The sequence below is a fragment of the Tursiops truncatus genome, chromosome 3, assembly GCF_011762595.2.
Source record: "Tursiops truncatus isolate mTurTru1 chromosome 3, mTurTru1.mat.Y, whole genome shotgun sequence".
In the NCBI taxonomy this organism is placed as follows: Eukaryota; Metazoa; Chordata; class Mammalia; order Artiodactyla; family Delphinidae; genus Tursiops; species Tursiops truncatus.
The window spans coordinates 168389646-168412313 of record NC_047036.1 but is presented as its reverse complement, the minus strand read 5'-3'; the positions used below and the strand labels follow the sequence as shown (position 1 = coordinate 168412313).

The 22668-nt window shown below is 53.2% G+C and overlaps 1 protein-coding gene across 1 annotated transcript in view; it reads left to right on the top strand.

Moving 5' to 3' along the window:
• ATCAY (ATCAY kinesin light chain interacting caytaxin) overlaps positions 1-16723 on the top strand; it is a 36951-nt gene extending 20228 nt beyond the window's left edge. The window contains exons 5-13 of the mRNA XM_033854703.2: positions 688-873; positions 1298-1400; positions 3007-3138; positions 3804-3890; positions 7896-7994; positions 8734-8769; positions 11153-11224; positions 12231-12263; positions 14121-16723. Of these exons, the coding sequence (XP_033710594.1) occupies positions 688-873; positions 1298-1400; positions 3007-3138; positions 3804-3890; positions 7896-7994; positions 8734-8769; positions 11153-11224; positions 12231-12263; positions 14121-14130 (758 nt within the window). The 3' untranslated portion in view covers positions 14131-16723. The remainder of the gene's footprint in view (positions 1-687; positions 874-1297; positions 1401-3006; positions 3139-3803; positions 3891-7895; positions 7995-8733; positions 8770-11152; positions 11225-12230; positions 12264-14120) is intronic.
• Positions 16724-22668: the final 5945 nt, after the last annotated feature.

The window sequence follows — 22668 nt, the reverse complement described above, 5'->3', positions numbered from 1 at the left end:
GCCGAGACTCCTTGAACCAGGCTACCTGGGGGTGGGGAGGCCTCCTTGCAGGGTTGCCGGGACAGGCCTCCCTGGATGCGTGTTATTTGAGCTGACATGCCAAGGCAAGAGCACAGGTCAGAAAGGTGGCGGTGGCAGTGGCCATGGGGACAGAAGCAGAGCCACAGCACTTGCTGGGTGGATGTGGAATATGAAGGGGAAGAGGGCATTGAAGGTGACACCTGGGTGTGGGGTCTGAGCAGCTGGGAAAACGGCCAGGCTATTTTCTGAGGCGGGAAGATCGCAGGATGAAGGGTGGGAAAGAGGCAGATGTTTCAAGCATGGTTAAGAATCCTGAGAAGCCCAGAGAGGGAAAGAATGTGTGCAAGGTCACACAGCAAGAGACGGGCTCTACCCAGGCCAACCACCTGACTGAGCACTTTCCTGTGTTCCACGGCTTGGGGAAAGAAAAATTATTATTTAGGCGTGACTTTGGGACTCCCAGGTCCTCCATCTCGCCCAGCAGCCCCAATCTAACACCGTCTGTCAGCAAAGGGTAGGATGAGTGGTTTCGCCTCTGGCCTGGGGAGAGAGGAGAGGGCTCCGTGGCCACAGGCGGCAAAGGTAGCCCAGAGAGGGAAGCTGGGATGAGGTGTCCAGACTCAGGTGTCCCTTCCGCTCACCTTCCACCCCCCCTGCCGCTTCCAGATGACACCCCCGTGGCCGCCGCCAAGAATATGCCTGGGGATAGTGCAGACCTGTTTGGGGATGGCTCGGCCGAGGACGGCAGTGCCGCCAACGGGCGTCTGTGGAGGACAGTGATCATTGGGGAACAGGAACACCGGATTGACCTGCACATGATCCGGCCCTACATGAGGGTGGTGACCCACGGAGGTAAGGCCACACCCCTTGGGCCCCCTCCCGGCTCCAGCAACTGGAGGCCCATCAGTGGTCCTCTCTGGACCTCAGTCTCTTCTTCTGACCCAGGGGGATGTTAAATTAAGCCCTAGTGTCCGGGTGTGCAGGGGTGAAACTCGCAGGGGGGCAAGGCATAGACGTGCCGGATGCACACCGGAGATGTCTACGAGGGTGGCTGGCGTCCCCCACCAAAGGCGGAGACAGGTCAAGCGTTGGCTGGCTTCTCCAGCCAGGCTGCTGTGACTCAGAGCTGTACCCTCTGAGTGTGCGCAGTGGGTGGGAAGGGGCTGGCCAGCGACGAGGCCGCTGCATGGGGCAGAGCAGGGGACGGCTCAGAGCTGGGAGACGGCTCTACCCATCTCTGGTTGGGGCTGTTCACTCACTGGCCGCCTCTCCCCAGGGTACTACGGGGAAGGTCTCAACGCCATCATCGTCTTTGCCGCCTGCTTCCTCCCAGACAGCAGCTCCCCCGACTACCACTACGTCATGGAGAACCTCTTCCTGTAAGTGGCCCACCCGCTCCGTCCCAGCTGCCCACAGTTCTGAGGGTCCCACCCGGTGGGCAGGACCATGCTGCAAGAACCACGTTGGGTGGGGGGCTCTGCCCGGCACCAGGGAAGGGCTGGGCCGCCAGCAGACCTGCATCTGAGTCCCCTGCTCGCCCGCTGGGCCTCACGGGTGCAACTGTCATCATCCCTAGCAGTTATGGAGCATTTACTACGTGGCAGCCACGAAGTGAAGGGCTTGGTGTGTGATAACGAATTCCACCCTCGACATGACCCTGTGGATTAGTTATGTTGCCTCCCATTCTGTGGCTGCAGAGCCTGAGGCACAGAGAGGTTAAGTCACTTGCCCAAGGACACACAGGTACAGTTTTATTATGATGGAGACAGATAATATGGATAAAGCGCCTGGCAGATGACAGTAGGAACTCAGCAAATTGTTATCACCCTTATTATCATCATTACGAAGATTTCCTTCTTACACAGCGGGGCGCGGGGCTTGGATGCCAGGTGGGGCCAGAGGACAAGGAGGTAGCCATGGAAGGTCAGATCGGAAAGTGGCCTGAGATACCAGGGAGCCCAGTCTCCCCGATCTACAGATGGGGAATTAGAGGCTGAAAAAGAGGAAAGGATTCTTCTGGGACTTCCCTGGTGGTGCAGTGGGTAAGACTCACGCTCCCAATGCAGGGGGCTTGGGTTCGATCCCTGGTCAGGGAACTACAACCCACATGCATGCTGCAGCTAAGAGTTTGCATACCACAACTAAGGAGCCGGCGAGCTGCAACTAAGGAGCCTGACTGCCACAACTAAGACCTGGTGCAACCAAATACATAACTAAATATTAAAAAAAAAGAAAAAGGGGCTTCCCTGGTGGCACAGGGTTAAGAATCCGCCTGCCAATTCAGGGGACATGGGTTTGAGCCCTGGTCCAGGAAGATCCCACATGCCGCGGAGCAGCTAAGCCCGTGCGCCACAACTACTGAAGCCCGCACACCTAGAGCCCATGCTCCGCAACAAGAGAAGCCACCGCAATGAGAAGCCCGCACACTGCAACAAAGAGTAGCCCCGACTCGCCACAACTAGAGAAAGCGCATGCACAGCAACGAAGACCCAACGCGGCCAAAAATAAATATATAAAATTTTTAAAGAATGTTGTTTGAAAAAAAAAGAAAGGATTCTTCTGAAATCACTTAGGGGGAGACAGGGCTGGGACAGACCCCAGGTCCCTAATGTCTGGTGCAATGGACTGTTGGCTGTGGGTGCCTGTTCCCCAGGTGTATCTGGGGCTATTGAAGCCCACCTCCCAGAATTATTGGAGACCATGCATATAAATCGCTTAGCATCTAGTAAGTGCTCACTAAAATAGTAACTACTACAATCACTGTGCCCACTGACACAAATTTGGGGTGGGCTGGGGTCATCCCCCACCCTCCGCTCGGGCCGAGTATGCCAGGACAGCCAACAACACCTGAACAGGTGTGGCTGGCAGAGCCAGGGCAGGCGGAGGCAGAAAGGGCAGGTGCCCCAGGGGTTCAGTCCCGGGAACTGGGCTTCCTGACTCTGAGCCCCTCCGTCGGGTCCTCTGTCGTCTGCGTCCCGTGACCAGGTACGTCATCAGCAGTCTGGAACTCCTGGTGGCCGAGGATTACATGATCGTGTACCTGAATGGTGCCACGCCTCGGCGGAGGATGCCCGGCATCGGCTGGCTGAAGAAGTGTTACCAGATGATTGATAGGAGGTGAGTGGGTGGGGCTGGGGGACCTCCTCGGGATGCAAGGGGTCCTGAGGTCCCTCTGAAAGGTGTGTAGTGGTCAGCTGGGGCAGCTGTAACAGAGCACCAGACTGGGTGGCTTAAACAATAGATACGTGTTGTCTCCTAGTTCTGGGGGCTAGAAGTCCGAGATCAAGGTGTCTGCAGGGTTGGTTCTTTCTGGGGCCGTGAGGGAGCATCTCCCCTGTGGACACTTGTGTGCAAATGTCCCCTTTTTATAAGGACACCAGTCATAGTGGATTAGGAGCCCACCCTACTCCTATATGACCTCACCTTAACTAATTTCTCCTACAATGACCCTCTTCCCAAATGAGGGGGCTGCAATTCAACATGCCCATAATAGGTACTCAGAACCATGGGACCCCAAAAAAATCTTTCAGAAATGGGAGACGGTGTGGCCACGAAGTCAAACGCTCAGACTCTAAATTAAGAGAGACTGGAGACCAGACATCAGCTCTGCCACCTGCAAACTCTGCGAGGGGGCTTAGCTTTACCGAGATTCCACCTCCTCCCTGCCAATGGAGATAAGCATAGCGCCTCCTAGGCACAGAGAGAAGGTAACACCGGTTAACTGCTCCCTCCCCGGGGCTTTCCCAAGGAGCCCATCTTGCTTCCTCTGTCTCCCCACGCAGATTGCGGAAAAACCTGAAGTCCTTAATCATAGTCCACCCATCCTGGTTCATCCGCACCGTGCTGGCCATCTCCCGCCCTTTCATCAGGTAAGATCATGACCTGTGCCCGGATAGCCACCTGGGTTTTTGTGTGTCTTATTTTTTAATCTGCATTTTCCAGCTCCTCTCTGATGAATCTATATTGTTGCGTTAAACAGTTTAAAATCATATGTATTGTTATTTAGTGTTGAATATACATCACGGGGTGGGGGGGTAGGGAGGTGGGAATAAGTAACAACCAGCTCTCCCATATTGAATGTTGGATCCCTTTTAAAGTTTACAACCACAGCCCTGAAAGGTTGACTTGGCCGTGCCCGTTTCATGGATGAGCAAACTGAGGCTCAGAATATTCCAGGGAATCACCCAGAGTCACACAGCAAGGTCACCAGCCCACCACACGCCCTCAGAAGGAAGCCCGGCTCCATCCACTCTGGAATCTGTGAGGGAGGGGCATTAGGACGGCAGGAGGGTCTGACCCACTCCTGCACCATGATGTGGTAAAACGATACATGTGTGTTTTGGGGGTGCCCGAGACTACCCTCACGTTTGATGATTTACCAAGAGGACTCACAGAACCCAGAAAAGCTGTTGTGCTCAGGGTTATAGCTAATTACAGAGAAAGGATGAACACTGAGATCAGCAGAGGAAACAGGTGCATATGGGAGTCCGGGAGAAGCCAGAGGGAGCTTCTGATTGCCCTGTCCCAGTGGAGTTGTACCCAAAGCCCTTCGTTCTCCCTGCAATGACGTGTGACCACGTGTAGGAAGTACTGCCAACAGAGAAGCTGACCTTGGTGTCCAGGGTTTCCACCAAGGCGTGGCCACACGGGGATGGAGTGCCCACGCAGCTCCCTTAGTTCCTCAGTAACTGATATGATGGCCCAAGACCCCACCAGGAAGCACATCTTTGGCACAGACTATGGGCCTCGGGTAAATGAAGACGCTTACCAGACGGGACATTCCTAGGGCTTAACAGGTGACCTCCTGTGAGTCTCAGGGGCTGGTTCTTTCTTTGGAATGTGCAGGAGATAGAAGCACCTGGACACACAGAGCAAGTGAAACAAAATTAGTCATGTTAAACGCCCTCATCAATCACATAAAAGTAAATGCACATTTAATGTAATATAATTCAAAACATTGAATTAAATGAAGACCCTTCATTTCCACGTTCCCAGTGAAGGATCTGTGATGAGTTTAATAGACGGGGTCAAACTTTGACTTGAGAGCATCACAGCGCTGAGGCAAGGAGGCAACTTCAGACGCTCTGTTCAGTGACTCCCAAGCACTCTCAGACATTTGCACATTAGTGAAATCAGGCCTTTAATACACTAATTATGGGTCATTTGTGCTAATGATGATAATTACCGGGCAAAACGGTAGACACACACTTCAGCCTAACAGAATTGCCTTCTGTCCTCGACATCCCGTAATTTGGGAACCGAAATTTGCCTTGAATGCAGATAATTCTCTCACTTCAGGTTGCTTTTCCTAGTTTTATTTTATTTTATTATTTTTTTGGCCATGCTGCACAGCTTGTGGGATCTTAGTTCCCCAAGTGGGGATCAAACCCGTGCCCTCAGCAGTGAAAGCGTGGAGTCCTAACCACAGGACCGCCTGGGAATTCCCTGGGTTGCTTTTCCTGTGGTGAATTTCAAAGGTCTCATTTTGAGCTTTCAGGGAAATAGGAGGGGAAAGTGGAGTAAAGTAAGCTTCCCTGTTTAAAAGCTGAGAGAAGTGGAGACAGATTCTGAGCTGCCACCTGGCCCTAGCCATGAGGTTCTGTGATTGTATCTCAAAAAGAACTCCTGTTTATTCCCCGATGATCTAAACATGGGCATGTGCCTCGCCCTGGACTGGAATTCTCCCTCCCGAGAGCCCTGCTTCCCAAGACAGAGCTCAGCTCACAGGCAGACAGAGTCGTCACGTGGAAACCGGGTACCCATTTCCAACAACGGACATGGCAGCTTTACCATGGCGTCCTCACGATGTGATCTCGCCTGTATTTATAGCCCACTGCTCAGACCACAGGTGTCGCCCCTGTGCCCCCTAAAAAAACCTTTGCAACCAATCAGATCATCCATCCTCAGAGCCTCCCAGACCTGGGGTATTCAGGTAGAGTCGGTCTGAGACTCACTCCCTGTCCCTGGGCCCTTTACTTTTCTGTCACACCAACTGGAGGAAGAACTCATGTTCCAAGAATAATTTTTTTTTAATTAAGAAAATAAATTCCGGGACTTCCCTGGTGGAGCAGTGGTTAAGAATCCACCTGCCAGTGCGGGGGACACAGGTTCGAGCCCTGGTCCGGGAGGATCCCACATGCCACAGAGCAACTAAGCCCGTGCGCCACAACTACTGAGCCTGTGCTCTAGAGCCCGTGAGCCACAACTACTGAGCACGTGTGCCACAACTACTGAAGCCCACACTCCTAGAGCCCGTGCTCCGCAATGAGAAGCCCACGCACCGCAACGAAGAGTAGCCCCCACTCGCCGCAACTAGAGAAAGCCCACGTGCAGCAACGAAGACCCAACGCAGCCAAAAATAAATTTTTTTAAAAAGAGATGATTCTTTAAAAAAGGAAAAAGAAAATAAATTTCAGGGACTTCCCTGGCGGTCCAATGATTAGGACTCTGCTCTTTCACTGTTGAGGGCCCGGCTTCAATCCCTGGTGGGAGAAATAAGATCCTGCAAGCTTTGTAGCTCAGGGAAGGAAGGAAGGGAGGGAAGGAGGGAGGGAGGGAGGGAGGGAGGGAGAGAGAGGGAGAGAGAAAGAAAGAAAGAAAGAGAGAAAGGAAGGAAGGAAGGAAGAAAGAAAGAAAGAAAAGAAATTTCAACTGCACAAAAGCGGTGGGGTTTATTTATTCCGGTACACATGGCCGCTTTGTGACTCTCTGTGGGAAAACCGTCTATCATTCCCTGATCAGTTACCAGTGGCCTCTGCTGATTAACCCGTGTATTTTTCTCTTATGGACACTGCGAACTGTAACATTCCTCATGGGTCTCCATTTTTGCCGGGTGTCGGAAAGTTTGAGCCGAATTCTTATCTAATCTCTAAAATTAGATGTAAAACTTCTTGACACAGTTTTGTAACTATGTGACTCTATCTTACTTTTTTTCTTTTCTTTATTGTTATTTGATTATTTTATGACTTAGCGTCCTGTTACATTCTCTTGGCCTTATATTTCTCATCGTTAGAAAAACTGACGTGAGGGACTTCCCTGGTGGTGCGGTGGATAAGACTACGCACTCCCAGCGCGGGGGGCCCGGGTTCCATCCCTGGTCAGGGAACTAGATCCCACATGCATGCCACAACTAAGAGTTTGCATGCCACAACTAAGGAGCTTGTGTGCTGCAACTAAGGGGTCCACCTGCCGCAACTAACACCCAGCGCAACTAAATAAATAATTTTTTTTAAAGGGAAAAAAAAACTGATTTGACCTTGAAAAAAGTTTATTGGACATTTTACCAAAATTAGGTTTAAGGTAAATTAAAAAAAAATAATCACGAGTTCAAAGCAATGCGCTGGTGACAAAGCACCTCAGTGGGTAGCAGACAGCCAGAGCTGGGGTTTGGACCGGAACAAGCCATTCATCCCGAAAGAATGTGGAATGAATCAGCAGTCCCCATGTGCATCTGTCTCGTGACCAAATGACTACTGCTGCCATCCAGGCAGTGGCGATTGTACCAGAAAAGCATTCTTGGGAAGATTCACACAGAGGAGCAACTCCTGGGGAGGATGGGGCCTGGAGTCTAGCAGCATCTCTTTCCCCTCTGCTTCCTTCAAAGAATTTCCTCAGCTCAGCAAGGACTGGTGTCCAACACGTGGTTCAGGACACTTCTCTTCTTGCAAGGGGAGACCCCGGGTTCTGCTCTGTTCCCCCACTAGGGGCCAGGGGTGGAGGCTGGCACAGGTGGGGAGGGAAGCTTGGGCGAAGGTGCCTGGGGCATCCCGGAATACTGCTGCGTGTGCAACCCTGTCTGCCATCGCTCCTTCTGGCCCTGAGGGGCCACCCTGAGGGCTGGCTTTCAGATGTCTCCCTGCTTCTTCTCCCACCAGCGTCAAGTTCATCAACAAGATCCAGTATGTGCACAGCTTGGAAGATCTGGAGCAGCTCATCCCCATGGAGCACGTGCAGATCCCAGACTGCGTGCTACAGTGAGTGTCCCTGGGCCATGGGAACACCACCCCCCCGCCGCACCTCCATCCCCATTGCCCCCGGGCTGCTCGCCTCTCAGCCACCTCTGATCAGCTCAACCGAGCTGCCAGGGAACCAGACTTGTGTGGGAAAGCAGAAAAGAAGGAAATACAGGGAAACAAGCTCCTGTGAAATTACGGAACACAGCAGGCCTGGCTATCTAGTGCAGGCCGTGGGCCATGAGCCCTGTCCCCCTGGCTTGTCTTTATAAATAAAGTTTTATTGGCACACGGCTACACGCATCCATTTACAAACCATCCACGGCTGCTTTCGAGCTACAACAGAATCGAGAGGTTGCCACAGAGACTGGCCTGCAAAACCAAAAATACGGATTCTCTGGCCCTTTACAGGAAAACTTTGCCCTGACGGAGGGGCCTGTAGACCAAACCCACGTCAATGAGGGGGTCGCTTTATACTGGCTGTGTTCGGGGCTGATGCAAAAAATGTCCACTGAGCCGCATCTACTCCAGATGGTGGAATATACCAACAAAACAGATATCCCCTGCCCTGGGGTGGGGTGGGCGTGGGCAGGCTTGCAGGAAACATAAAAAAGACCAGTAGACCCGTCAGCTCCGGCTGTCCTTTCTGCTCTATGACCTGGCGTGTATTCAGATGTGACAGTGAGATTGCTTCCCTGTTCCCAGAGGGAAGGGGATTCCCAGGCTGCATCTCATGTGCTTTCCTTTCTCTCTCTTCCAGGTACGAAGAGGAAAGGCTCAAGGCCAGGAGAGAAAGGTCTGTGCGGAGTGGCCTGTGCCCGGGCCAGGTTAGGGCTGGCGCTGAGCCGGGCCCACAGCTGGGGGGAAATTGGTGGCTTCCGCTCAGTGGGGACCCATGTCATGCACGCATGTAGCTCAAGGCCCTGCCCTTCTCTCGAGGGCTTGGAGTCAGATCCAGGCTCAAATCCAGGCTCCCTCACTTAGTCACAGAGTGACATTAGGCAAGTGAAAAGTTCACAGCCACCCTGAGGAGTATTGTGAGAAATCAGGACCAATGTAACCCACCGGACAAAAATAGTAGACTCCATAGAGAGTCCTCCTAGTAATCCTGATGACAGTGGGGGGAACACAACCCGCTCCATGCTTGCCCCTGCCAGACTTACCCCAGAATCGCCCCTTCACTGACTTATTGGCTAATTTTCGAAAGTGGCAGTGCTCACAAAACTTCAGGACTATTTCGGTCCCACCCAGTTATGGAGCCCTTATACCATTCCTGTATCCTTTCTCATCCCCCCCATCCCCACCCCTCCGCCCCAAGAGGAGGGCAGGGCCAGGATTCCTAAAAGCGTCTGACAGGCTGGGAATCCGAGGCTCAGAGAGGGCAAGGCACCTGCTCAAGGCCACACAGCAAGTCTGAGAAAGAGTTGGGGCTTTCAGTGAGTCGAAAGCATGCCAGGCCCTGTGCCAGCCTGGGAGAGACTGAGGCGATTAAGACTGAGTCCTGGTCCAGAAGTTTCCTCAAAGGGCAAAGGGGAGGGTTGCCTCACCGAGTGAGGAAAGCAGATCCTGGGGCAGGACAGGTGATGTCGGCAGATGAGACACATAATGAGAAGAATTACGGCGGCTTCACACAGCGTCGTTTAATAGTGATGAGTGTGAGCTGAGTGGAAGGGGGCGTGGAGGGCAGCAGGACCCGCCATCCCACGCCTTCCAGGGAGTTCTCCTCCTTCCCCTCCTCTCTCTTCTCTAATCCCTCCCTCCCTCCCCTTCCTCTTTCCTTCCTTCCTGTCTTTTTTTTTTTTTCAATACCTTTAGTTGCAATAAAATACACAGGACATACAATTCACCATCTTAACCAACTTTAAGTGCACAGCCCGGTGGCATTAAGCACATTCACGTTGTTGTGCAACCATCCCCACCATCATCTCCAGAACTTTCTCATCTCCCCAAACTGAAACTCTGTCCCCATGAAACACTGACTCCCAGCCCCTGGCCCCCACCATCTACTTCCTGTCTCTGTGGATCTGACTCTTTAGGACCTCGTGTGAGTGCAATCAGACAGTATTTGTCCTTCTGCGTCTGGTGTATCCAACTGAGCATAAGGTTCGCAAGGTTCATCCACATTGTAGCAAGTGTCAGAATCTCCTTCCTTTTTAAGGCTGAGTAATATTCCAGTGTGCGGATAGACCGCATTTTGTTCATCCATCACCTCTCGATGGACACTGGGGGTTTCCACCTCTTGGCTGTTGTGAATTGTGCTGCTGTGAACACGGGTGTACAGTTATCTATTCAAGTGCTTGCTTTCACTTCTTTGGGGTGTATATAGACCCAGGAGTGGAGTTGCTGGATCTTATGGTAACTCGATGTTTCATCTTTCAAGGAGCAGCTAGAATCTTTGCCACAGCGGCTGCCCCATTTGACATTCTCACCCCACCAGCCACGCGCAGTTCCAATTTCTCCACATCCTCGCCAACATAGTAACATAACACATGTTCTACATTTAAGGTAGTAGCCATCCTGCGAACTTCCCTGGCAGTCCAGTGGTTAAGACTCTGTGCTTCCACTGCAGGGGCTGTGGGTTCGATCCCTGGTTGGGGAACGGAGATCCCGCACACCACGTGGTGTGGCCAAAAAAAAATTTTTTTTTTTAATTTTAAAGGTAGTAGCCATCCTGATGGGTGTGAGGTAGTCATGTCTGTCGGTCTGGCTTCTTTCTTTTCCTCCCTTTCTCCCCACCCCCAGGTCCCCCTCTCCTCTGTCTCTCTGTCTGAGTTACGCTCCCCCCGCCTCCTGAGCCTTAGCTATGGATGGGAGTAGAGAGATGACAGGACAAGCAGGGCGCCCACCTTCCAGAATCACAGCACATGGGCTGCAGCGTCCAGGGAGCAAGTGCATGAGGCCCCTGCGGCGGCAATAAGCTGAGATAAGCGCCCCCAAGGAATGGCCCACAGCCCCTCCCCCTCCCCCCCACCAACCATCTGCGTCCATCTTCATGAACCCCTGGCCATCCCATCACGCAGTCCACCCTCTGGGCCCCCGCGTTTCCCCGGGCGCAGCCGAACCCTCTCCTGGTCGCTGTCGGGCCATGGTGGGTCCAGACAGAGGGACCAGTGGGAGCCGAGAGCCCCTGGGCCCACTCGGCTGGCTGGTCATCCCTCGTCACCTCCTTCTGTCCCCAGCGCAAGGCCGCAGCCAGAGTGCGTCCTGCCCAGGTCTGAAGAGAAGGCGGAGGCGGGGCTGGCGGAGGACAGGTAAGTGTGTGCAGGTGGCCACAGGGCCAGAGCCCACACCCGCGGGGGGCTGCTGAGCCCAGGGAACCTCAGTAAAGGTGATCTGACATTACCATGGTGCTGAAGTAAGACCACCACTGTGAATCGGCCAGCATGAGGCCCATTCCGTCGAGCCATTTTAATGTAAATTTAGTGCATCTGTAGTTTTGGGCAACCAGCACCTTCTCCAGTTCCAGAACATTCCACAGCCCAGAGGGAGACCCTGTACCCTGTTAAGCAGTTGTTCCCATTCCTATACGCCTCCTTTTTTTTTTCTCCCCGGCTGGGCTGCGGTATGAGAGATCTTAGTTCCCCAACCAGGGATAGAACCCGTACCCCCTGCAGTGGAAGCACGGCGCCCTAACAACTGGACCGCCAGGGAATCCCTCCTTTTTTTTTTTAAATCCAGCAACTCTCTAGTGAAAGTCCTTTAGTGCCTCACCCTGGGATGTGTGGACAGATGGCACGACCCCCTCCCTGGCCTCTAGAGGCCCCTCCCACCTTTCCTGTCTCTTTCTTCAGGTCTGCCTCCTGCATTTGACCCTTGTCGTACCCTCCTTCTCCTGTCCTTGAGCTCCTTGAGGGCAGCGGTTGCATCTTGGGACCACTGCCCCCTCCTCCTCCCACCCTGCATCCAGCACAGGCCAAGCATGGGGACCAGGGGCAGCTGATGTGCCCGAGAGACCAAGATCTGCTCTCAGATGAAGGTTCCAGCTGGTCACCTTTGTGCAGGTCCCGGTGGATGGGTTCAGCCTTCTCAGAGGGTGGACCTGGAGCAGCAATAGTGATTTCATTTTGTGGCAGCGAAGGGGCTCAGCCATTCTCACGACTGCCCGTCCTGGCTCATTTGTTACACAGCTGACACGTGCTGACACTTGCTTTGTGCCAGATCAGGGTGAAGCCATATTGGCCCTCATGGGGCTCATGGCCAAATGCCAAGGCTCCCCAGACAGGCGACTAATGCTGAGACTCCTTCCTTTTCCCACAGGTCTGCTCTGGCCACAGAAGATCAGGAAACAAGGTGGGTGGGAAGCAGGGCGATCTTGGCACCTTTTTTTGGAAACATTCTATGTGGAACCTACCCTGGGATGAGTGCCTCATGACTTATTGTTGATGGGGGGAGGATGCTGCACCAGGGAGGCAGGGAGACCGTGGTTACCATGACAACAGGGCCTCCTCTGGGGCCAGGCAGCCGGTCCCTGCTCCACTCCAGCGGGGCGTCATTAACAGGAGGCCCCAGAGCTGAGCCACACAGCGGCCCTGACTGAGATGTCCACCCAGAGCCAGGCCCCCTGAAGCCCAGGATTTTACTCAGCCAGAGGGTGCACTGTCTGCCCACAACCTATCTCAGTGTGTCTGCCTGACTATAGATGCCAGGAAGAGCCTCCCTGTGTGTCACGGGTCCTGGAGACCACCCTCGGGGGCAGTGGTTTGCTAGAAGGACTCACAGGACTCAGCAAAGCTGATCTGCTGACAGTTATGGTTTATTAAGGTGGAAGTGTGGGTACAGCTCAAAGTCAGCAATGGGAAAAAGAGCGTGGGGTGGGGTGAGGGGAGACAGGTGCACGCTTCCAGTTGTTCTCTCCCAGGGGAGTTGTTTTGGGACAGCCCTTAATTCTCCCAGCAGCCAGGCGTGGTGATGCACACCAAGTGTCACCAACCACATGTGCTCATTTGAGCCCTGGTGTCCAGGGTATTTACTGGGGGTCAGTCATATGCACAGTGGACCACCCACGTGGCTGACCTTAGTCTCTAGCCCCTCCAGAGGTTGAACTGATACCACATGGTCCATGGCTCCTGCCTTAAATCACATTGTCAGCATAGACTATCCAGGGTAACCCCAGGTCCCAGGCAAACAAAGATACTCTTATCAGGAAGGACGTTCCAAGGGCTTAGAGGTGACCTCCCAGAAGCCAGGCAAGGGCCAGACCTTCCTTTAGAACCTGCAGGGTTAATCCTTGACCACACACTCTGCTATAAATATGTTACATGGCCCGGCCACATGCCTTAATACTACCTATGTGACCCAAGAAGCCCCAGGCTGAGAAATAAACATCAAAAATCGTCTTAGAACAGTACTGCCCTGGGCACACTGAATAGAAGCAAGTTCTCAATGCATTTCTGACAAGACCATCTCAGTCCTTCTGGAGCTGAGTTCCCAACCACAGACACAAAACACGCGAGGAAATCATTCACCATGAGAAAAAGTCGGCGGTACAACAGATAGCAGCATTAGACCTCCTCCTGGGAATCCTCAGGTAGAGGTGATAAAAACAAGCATGTCTAAAATGATTAAATACATAAAAGAAGGAATGGTTGGGAGCAATGGATGGATGGACGGATGGACAGGTGGGTAGGTGGGAAGGTGGATAGATGGATGGATGGATAGGTAGATGGACAGGTATATGGGTGGATGGGTGGATAAACGGATAGGTGGATGGGTGATGGATAAGTGAATGAATAATGGATGGTTGGATAGGTGGATGGACGGATGGATGGATGGATGGATGGATGGATGGATGGGTGGGTGGGTGGATGGATGGATGGGTGGATGGATGGTTGGATGGGTGGGTGGGTGGATGGATGGACAGATGGGTTGGTGACTAGATGGGTGAGATGAAGCCTGCCTCCAGTCTGATCGAGGGCACCAGCCCTGGGGCCTTATTCTTTGGCTGGGGCACCAAGGGAGAAGTCCCCTTCAGAACCATACCTAGAAGGTGGGTGACAGGTGGCAGGCCTTGAAAGGCAGGTGCCACTCTTGCTGCTGAGGGCACACTGAAGCCGATTAGATCATTCTTTTGGATTCCCCACACATGGAACATTTTCCACTTTCTTTACATACAATAATAATAACTTGACTGTGTTTCTGCCTCTCCAGCATGTCCTGAGGTGACGTGAGCACAGAGGAGGACACAAAAGAAGATCCCAGATGCCAGGAAACCTCTGTCGGACGCCCTCTGACCCTGGATCTTGTCCCCACCTCATCCTGAGTCACAGTCTCCGGGGGGTGTCCGTCTCCTCCATCCATGTCTGAAACCCAACATCCTTTCCAGCTGCTTGAAAACTTTTTTTTTTAATGATGCAGTATTAGTCCGTTCTGGAAAAGGACCCAGTTCTCCACCCTCCCACACTCATGAGCTCATGGCCAAGAAGAGCAAGAAGCGTTGAGCATGGCCTGTGCGTCCTTGGTGGCCTCAGAGACCCCCCCCCCACCACCACCACACCACTGCGCAGAATCCTGGTCAGGACCCTTCTCTTGCTTGTCACCTGGTTCAGGTTGGAGCCACAGATGCCCATCGACTCCCTGGCCGGGTCTGGATTCCTTCTTGTGCCTTTCCTGCCAGAACGGCCCCCGCAGCCCTGGGCATCTGGCCTGGAAACTCAACCCCCACCCCCAGCAGCGCCGTGCCCCCCGAGCACTGCCCAGCCTTTGAACTCACAGCTTTTCCTTTGAATAGCCCTCCCCTTGCCTCTTATAACTTCCACCTTCTTAGGGAGCATCGGAGCCCACAGCGCCAGTGAGGGCCGCTGATAATCATCCTTGTTCTACAGTTGTGAACCTGCATCCCCCTCAATCTAGAACATTCTCAAGCCCCTTGAACGCAGAGGCCACGCCACAGGGCAATCCCGATCAATACCTCCTACCGAGGGAATGAGCCTCCCCACTTCCCTAATCTCCCCAACAACATGGGGTTGGGATGTGCCCCCTTGGGCTCCCACCAGGAACAGAGGCCGAGAAACCAGTGCTGAAATAAGCTCATCCCAGAAACGCAGATCGAGAAAAAGGAAGATACAGGGTACTGAACGTTCGAGTGTTACAAAGGTCACTGGGGAGAATTAAAACCAGTGGCCTGGATGCTACGACCACCTGCATTCAAAGGAAGAAGATATCCTTAGGACAAAAAAAAAATTTTTCTAATGCAGTTGAAACGCCAGTCAGCTCGGAGCTAAAGGGAGTGAGTTCCCCATCTCTAGAGGCATTCAAGAAAAGGCTGGACGGTACTTGCACAAAGTGGCCCTCTGCGGTCCCCTCCAACCCTGAGAGTCTCTGTTTCTATGAATCTGAGCAAAAGTTGAGCAGGGGCATCGTCCGGCCCCTCTTGCTGGCTCTGTAGCTGGCTTCTTAGCGGGTGTCATCCAGGTTTGGTTGACCCTCCCTCCCCCAATAATTTCCCAGTAGGAGATTCTTGGCCTCAAAGGAGATGTTGAATGCTTCTCCACCTGGGATATCAAGGGGGTGCGTTTGGGGTTATCCCAATGGCAGGAGGGAGCCAGTGGCGTTCAGTGCTGAGCGAAAGGGACAGCAGTGCTTCCTGCATGTCAAGGAATTGTCCCACCCCAAATGCCAGTGGCTCCTGCCTTGGAAAATTCGGGGTTTCTAAGCAGCCTTGGACCTGCATCTTCTGGAACCCAGCACTGCTCCGGTGAGGCCAGGGCATTTGGGCGTCTGGTGGGGTTTTTAAATTTGTGTTTCTGCTCTGTTTCCCAAATGTCTAATAAAGGACCGGGACCATGTTCCAGGCGCAGATGAGTTACCTGGAGGCTGAGGCAGGAGAGGCTGGTGGATGGGCCTCTGCAGGCTGCCCTCCGAAAGGCCACTCCATCCTGGGCCAGCTTGTCCCCCACCCCTGCCCAGAGCGCCTCCTTTTCTAAAAGGTGCCTGGGCATCTGCCAGGTCACCTCGAACTCCAGGTTCAGGTGACTGGCTCTGCTCAGCTGAGAGGGACACGTGACCCGCGAGGCCCGCAAGTCCACAGTAGATGCAATAACTCCTGGAAAGCCAGTGTTCCACTGGAAGAGAAAAAGGAGCCCGGAACAGGAACAGATGCATTCCATCTAACCCGACAATTACTGAGCGGCTGCAGAGGCGACAGAAGGACGAAAGAGGCAGACCCATCCCACCCTCAAGGAGCCTGCAGCATAACAAGAGATTCCAGCACGGACCCCCTGGTTCACCGTGGCCCACCGACCACCCCCTCCGGACCACCAGCAGCCATAGACAACGGGCAAGTGGAACCAAGGACCCCAACCCAACCTCACAGCCCCTCCAGAATAGAGAGAGACCCCCGGGGTGGCTGTCTCCAGGTCGGCCACCTGTCCACAGGTGTGTGAAGTTCTGAGGCACAGCTCCGTCCATACGGGGCCACTGTGTCCTCGGTAGCACCTAGGGCTGCTACCCACACCCTCTGAAATCGGCTTTGAGAAAGATTTGTATCTGCGGGGCAGTTTTTGGCTGAAATGCAACGGATGTCGAGCCCTCCTTGTAAAGGAACATTGAGTTTTCCTCTTGTGACACATGGGATGCATCATAAGTCCCTCCCCCAAGTCGTAGTTCACACACCCATCCTTCCGACGACGGCGCGAGTTTTGTGGTTTTTAAAAACAAAAACAATTCATTCTGATTACTGTCGTGATATGAAGGCATCATTTCCATGAGCTTTGGGGGATTTTTATGTGAAATAAATAAACTATCACTGAGAAGGGAGGTTTGTGACTTTTGTCCACGTCCAAGGGATGTGGCACTGGTCTTGGTCGCGGTGCAGAGGAAGGAGCTTTCACGGGATGGGAGGGGGCACAGCTCAATGCCAAGCGACCTTGGGCAACCTTGGGTGACTTTGGGCCATGGCTTATATCCCCTTGTTTCTATCTCCCATCTGCAGCATGGGAGCCCCGGCTGGGTTTTTCCCGAGGCCCCTTTTGGCTCTGCCTGTCTGTGATTCAGGTTCCTTTCCTGTCCCCATTCTTCTCTGGAATCAAACTTAGTCAACAGTTAATAATATTAATTACTAGTCTTAAGCAATTCTCTAATCCCCGGCAGACACGAGCTGGGTATCCTACAATTTATCTCAATCCTAACACTACCGGTTCGGGCAGACCTTACAGGCTAAGGGTTCAGCCCCACAAGACGGCCCCGACTTCAGACACCAGTCAATCTCAGGTCCTAGAATAGGGTACAATTCAGCAATAGTCAGATGGAAGAGATGCACAAGGCGAGGTGTGGGGAAGGGGGTGGAGCTTCCACGCCCCCTCTGGGCACCACCCTCCCAGCACCTCCCTGTGTCCACCTAGTGGAAGCTCTACAAAAAATGTTTAGGGATTTTCATAGAGGCATGATGGATTACACCACTGGCCATTGATGAAAGTTCCATCCCTCTAATCCCAGGGTCAGTGAGGTCCCCTGGCCACCAGCCCCGATCCTGTGGTTATAGGGCGTTTCCAAAAGTCACCTCGTAGCATAAACTCAGGTGTGGTTGAAAGAGCTTGTTATGAAAGCAAAGGATGCTTCCTTCATCTTTACTATCTGGAGCCATTTCAGGCACAGAGGACGTAAGACCAAATGTTATCATAAAAGGGACTTCCCTGGTAGGCCAGTGGTTAGAACTCCACGCTTCCATGGCAGGGGGCACGGGTTAGATCCCTGGTCGGGGAAGTTCCACATGCTGTGCAGTGTGACAAAGAAAAGAAATTTCCCAAAAAAAAAATGTATATATTATAACAAAAGATGTTCCCTCTTCTGACGTAGGAAATTACAAGGGTTTTAGGGGCTGTGTGCCGGGAACTGGGAACTAAGTCCAACTATGTTTCTTATTATAAATCATAATATCACAATAATAATAACAGTAGCAGTAATAATAATAGTCTGAGTCCAACCTAGCACAGGCCCCATGTTACTGAGAGGGGGGTCTGAGGCAGAGAGAGGGTATGTGGCTCACCTGGGGTCACCCGGACCCTGAGTGATTGGTCTGAGGTCTGATTCTGTGCCACCCCCAGCCACCCCATTGCTCGGCTGGAGACCCACAACCCTCTGCCAGCTGCAGGACATTGGGGGCTGTGCCCCTCAAAGGGTCAGAGTGGACCCTCCCATGTCAGGTACAAGAGGAGTCCTCCCGTTGTCCCCGCCCAGGATTTTGGGACCTGCTGGTGGCAGGGATGCCAGGACAGGTGTGAGGTCCACACAAAAGTCGCCATCAGGTTGATGGCGGGAGCTGGCAGGTGCCAGCCCACCTGCCTCTGCCATCCTGCCCCTCTGATGTCCAGTGAGGTGCCCTTCACAGAGAAGGTCGCTTCACGGGGGCTGGGAGGGGGCCTCAAGCAGAGGGGGCGAGCTGGCACGAAGGCGGCGAGGAAGGGGTGTTGAAGATGGCAGAGCTGGCTCTGGGATCAGGGGATGCCCTCTTTGGAGGGGATGGACCCGCCCCTCTTTCCCACCCCACCAAGTCTCTGATTATCCTAAGGAGGGTCTTGCGACCCTCATTCATCCATTCGTTCATCCATTTGCTGAGCACTGGGGATCCCACAGGGCCCAAGCACCCCTTATGCTGCTCCCAGCCCAGTGGGGGAGTTTGACACAGGGAACCAGGGCCTCACTGGAGACCAGGAGGAAAGTCCAGGAAGGGTCCCTGGAGGGAGGGTCCACGGTGACTGGAGACCAGAGAGAGAAGTAGCAGTTAGCTAGGCCAACGGGCGGGCGGAGAGGTGTCCCCGGCGGAGGGCTCGGCAAGGGCAAAGTCCTGGAGGCCAGACAGAGCTGGGTGAACCAGAAGCAGGAAAATGAAGGGCGGCGGGAGTGCAGGGCGGGCGCCGGGGGGAGATTTTTACTATTAGTGGCATTCAGCACATTCACAATGTTGTGCAGCCATTACCTCCGGTCCAGAGCTTTTCCATCCCCACAAAAGGAGACCCCATCCCCATTAGCAATCACCCCCCCCACCCCTCCCCTAGCCCCTGACCACCAGGAATCCACTCTCTGTCTCTGTGGATTTGCCTGTTCTGGACGTTTCATACTATGGGACAGGATGGTCACTTTTTTTTTTTTTTTGGCAGTACGCAGGCCTCTCACTGCTGTGGCCTCTCCCGTTGCGGAGCACAGGCTCCAGACGCGCAGGCTCAGCGGCCATGGCTCACGGGCCCAGCTGCTCCACGGCATGTGGGATCTTCCCGGACCGGGGCACGAACCCGTGTCCCCTGCATCGGCAGGCGGACTTTCAACCACTGCACCACCAGGGGAGCCCAGGATGGTCACTTTTAATAACCTTGGACCAGTGGGCTGTTTGAGGATCAGCAGGTCTGCACTGGGAGCCCATGTGCCAGGGTGAGCCGACCAGGAGGCCTCCCAGCAGTGCCCTGCCAGGGCCTCTATCTGGGCATGTCACCGTCACCCATGGCTTGGGTGATGAATTTCCCAGGAAATTCTTGCCACTGAAATTGCCCAGGAAATTCTTGCCACTGAAACTGAGCCGGAGGTCACACCCAGAGCTGGCTTTCCCCTGCCTACGGGGCAGCTGATGGAGCTCAGTGGCACAGGGCCCGCCAGGCTGAGTTGCCAAGAGAGGCAACTGAGACCCAGAAGGGGCTGGACGGGGGAGAAGGGGGTGGGAGCCAGTGGACAAGACCCCTGTCTTGGCCATTTGCTCACTCTGCCCCTGGTGGCCACCTTTGAAGTGAGGGTCACTGCTCCCAGTGATCTCTCCTGACTTCTGTGCCAGGTGAGTCCTGCCTGAGGCCACTAGGTGAGTCCATTAACCAGTTATCAACAAGGTCCATCACTTTCTGTCTCCACCGCTGGTTGGTCCTCAGCAGCTATCTTGGCCACAGCGGGTCCTGCCGGTGGAATCGGGGGGGTGTGGTGGTGAGGGAGGTCATGGCGGTCCAGACAGGGCAGGGCCTGGGCATGAGGACAGTGGGCTTCTTTTCTTTTCTTTTCTTTATTTATTTTTAGTTGTGGCACGCAGGATCTTTTTCTTTAGTTGCAGCATGCAGGATCTAGTTCCCTGACCAGGGATCGAACCCGGGGGCTCCCTGCATTGAAAGCGTGGAGTCTTAACCACCAGACCACCAGGGAAGTCCCTGTGCTTCTTTTAAATGCAAATAAGAATGGGGAGGCATGTGGCAAAGGAGAGTTGAAACAGAGGAAAGACAGCCCCTGGTCTGGGTTTTTACAAAGCTCCTCCCTCTGGCCATCATACAGAGGTAGTTGGTTTAAAGGAAAACCAGTGCCAGACAGTTCAAGCTGTAAAACCGATTGTACTCAGGAGCCACTGCAATGGCTCCACTCCTAGCAGCACAGGCAAGCAGGTTCACAGCGAAGGAGCCGGTGGGGTCGGTGGACAGAGAATCACTAGGAGGAGACATGAGGGGTAAGGGGGGGATTCTGGCTACACTGAATTAGCAGATTCTTGCTGAAACACCCTCGTGTTTCACCTGGCGGCTGGATTCAAAGATCTCCTGCCCCTCCCTGTTTCATTCATTCCCTCTGCTACCATTTAGGGAGCCTCTGCCTTTTGTGGACCCACCCTTGTTAGGCACCCGGGACACATCAGAGAACAAGACACATCTGGCCCTGCCTGCCCCGGAGGGAACTCACAGTGTGGAGGGAGGGAATGGGGATCCAGAAAGGCTTCCTGGAGGAGGGAACTGATGTCCAAGGTGACACAGGATGGCTTAGTCAAAGTTAGCCCAGGGGAGGAGGATTGGGTAAGAGGAGAGGGGTTCCTGGAAGAGAGAACAGCATATACAAAGGCCCTGTGGCAGCAGCTCTGGGTGCTGAGGGACAGGTAAGTGATGGGTAGGGCAGGGCATCCTCCCTTCATAAAGCCTCTGGAGGTGGAAGCCCAAAACCAAAGAGAGCCTCCCTCCCTTGGTTGGGGCCAGCAGCCTCCCTTTATAAAGATAAGAACAGATGAGGCACAGAGATGCAAGGGTGGGGCCCGAGCTCCCCCAGGTGGCAAGTGGCAGAACCAAGATTCAAATGCAGGATTCTTAACCAGGGCTTCTTAAAGTGTGTCCAGTTTGGGTGAGGGTGGTGGTTGCTGACACCCTTTCAGGGGGTCTTCAAGGTCAAAATCACACATGAGCAAAAGATCCATTCAAAGTGCAAAGACAGGGACTTCCCTGGCGGACCAATGGTTAAGACTCTGTGCTCCCAATGCAGGGGAGCACGGGTTGGATCCCTGGTCGGGGAACTAAGATTCCACATGCCGCACAGTGTGGCCAAAAATTAAAATTAAAATAAAATAAAACAAAGTGCAAAGATAGACGAATGGCCTTTAATGGAGCAGAGAATGAAAGAGAACAGGCCACCTTCATAAACCTCTACCTGTCCAGTTCGGGTGTAGGACAAAGAAGACTACCCATGATGTCCTAAAAAGGCTAAAAATCCTCCTCTCTCTGTGTGAAGCTGGGTTTTCTTCCTATATATCAACCAAGACAACTATGGAAGTGGGCTGAATGACAAGCAGATGTGAGAATCCTTCTAAACCAGATATTAAAGAGACTTGCAAAAATGTAGAATATCACTCTTTTACCGAAAAATTTTTTTTAAATTTCAACAAGATGAATTTATTCTCTGACAGTTCTGGAGGTGAGGAGTCTGACACGGGTCTCACGGGGCTAAGATCAAGATGTGGGCAGGTGGGCTTCCCTGGTGGCGCAGTGGTTGAGAGTCCGCCTGCCGATGCAGGGGACACGGGTTTGTGCCCCGGTCCAGGAGGATCCCACATGCCGCAGAGCAGCTGGGCCCGTGAGCCATGGCCGCTGAGCCTGCGCGTCCGTAGCCCGTGCTCCGCAACGGGAGAGGCCACAACAGTGAGAGGCCCGTGTACCGCAAAAAAAAAAAAAAAAAAAAAAAAAGATGTGGGCAGGGCTGGTTCCTTCCAGAGGCTGCACGGGAGCATCAGTTCCCGCCTTTTCCAGCTTCTAGAGGTGCCGCATCCTTGGCTCACAGCCCCATCCTCCATCTTCACAGGCAGCAGCGGGGTATCTTTCTGAACCTTCTGCTGTAGCTACATGTCCCTTCCCTGTGATTGTAGCTGGAAAGGTTCTCAGTTTTTTTTGTTAATTGAGGTGAAATTCACATAATACACAACTAGCCATTATTGTAAAGTATACGATTCAGTGACATTTAGTGCATTCACAATGCTGTGCAACCATCACCTCTAATTCCAGAACATTCTCATCACCCCAGAAGAACACCATATAAGTAATTACTCCCTATTTTCCCACTCCCAGCCCCTGACAACCAGGAACCCACTCTCTGTGTCTGTGGATCTGCCTGTTCTGAACGTTTCCCGTCAATGGATCCACACACTGTGTGTCCTTCTGTGTCTGGCTTCTCTCACTGAGCATCGTGTTCTCAAGGTCCATCCATGTTGCAGCGACTGTCAGTGCTTCACCCCTTTTCATGGCTGAATAATATTCCATGTGCGGATGGAACACAGTTTGTGTATCCATCATCTGTGGATGGACACTTGAGTTGTTTCTACCTTTTGGCGCCTGTGAATTATGCTGCTGTAAACATTCACGTACAAGCTTCTGTGGGCACATATGTTTTCATTTCTCTTGGGTAGACACTTTGAAGTGAAATTGGGTCATAAAACCGCCAACTGTTTTCCACAGCAACTGTCCCATTTTCCATCCCCACCAGCAAC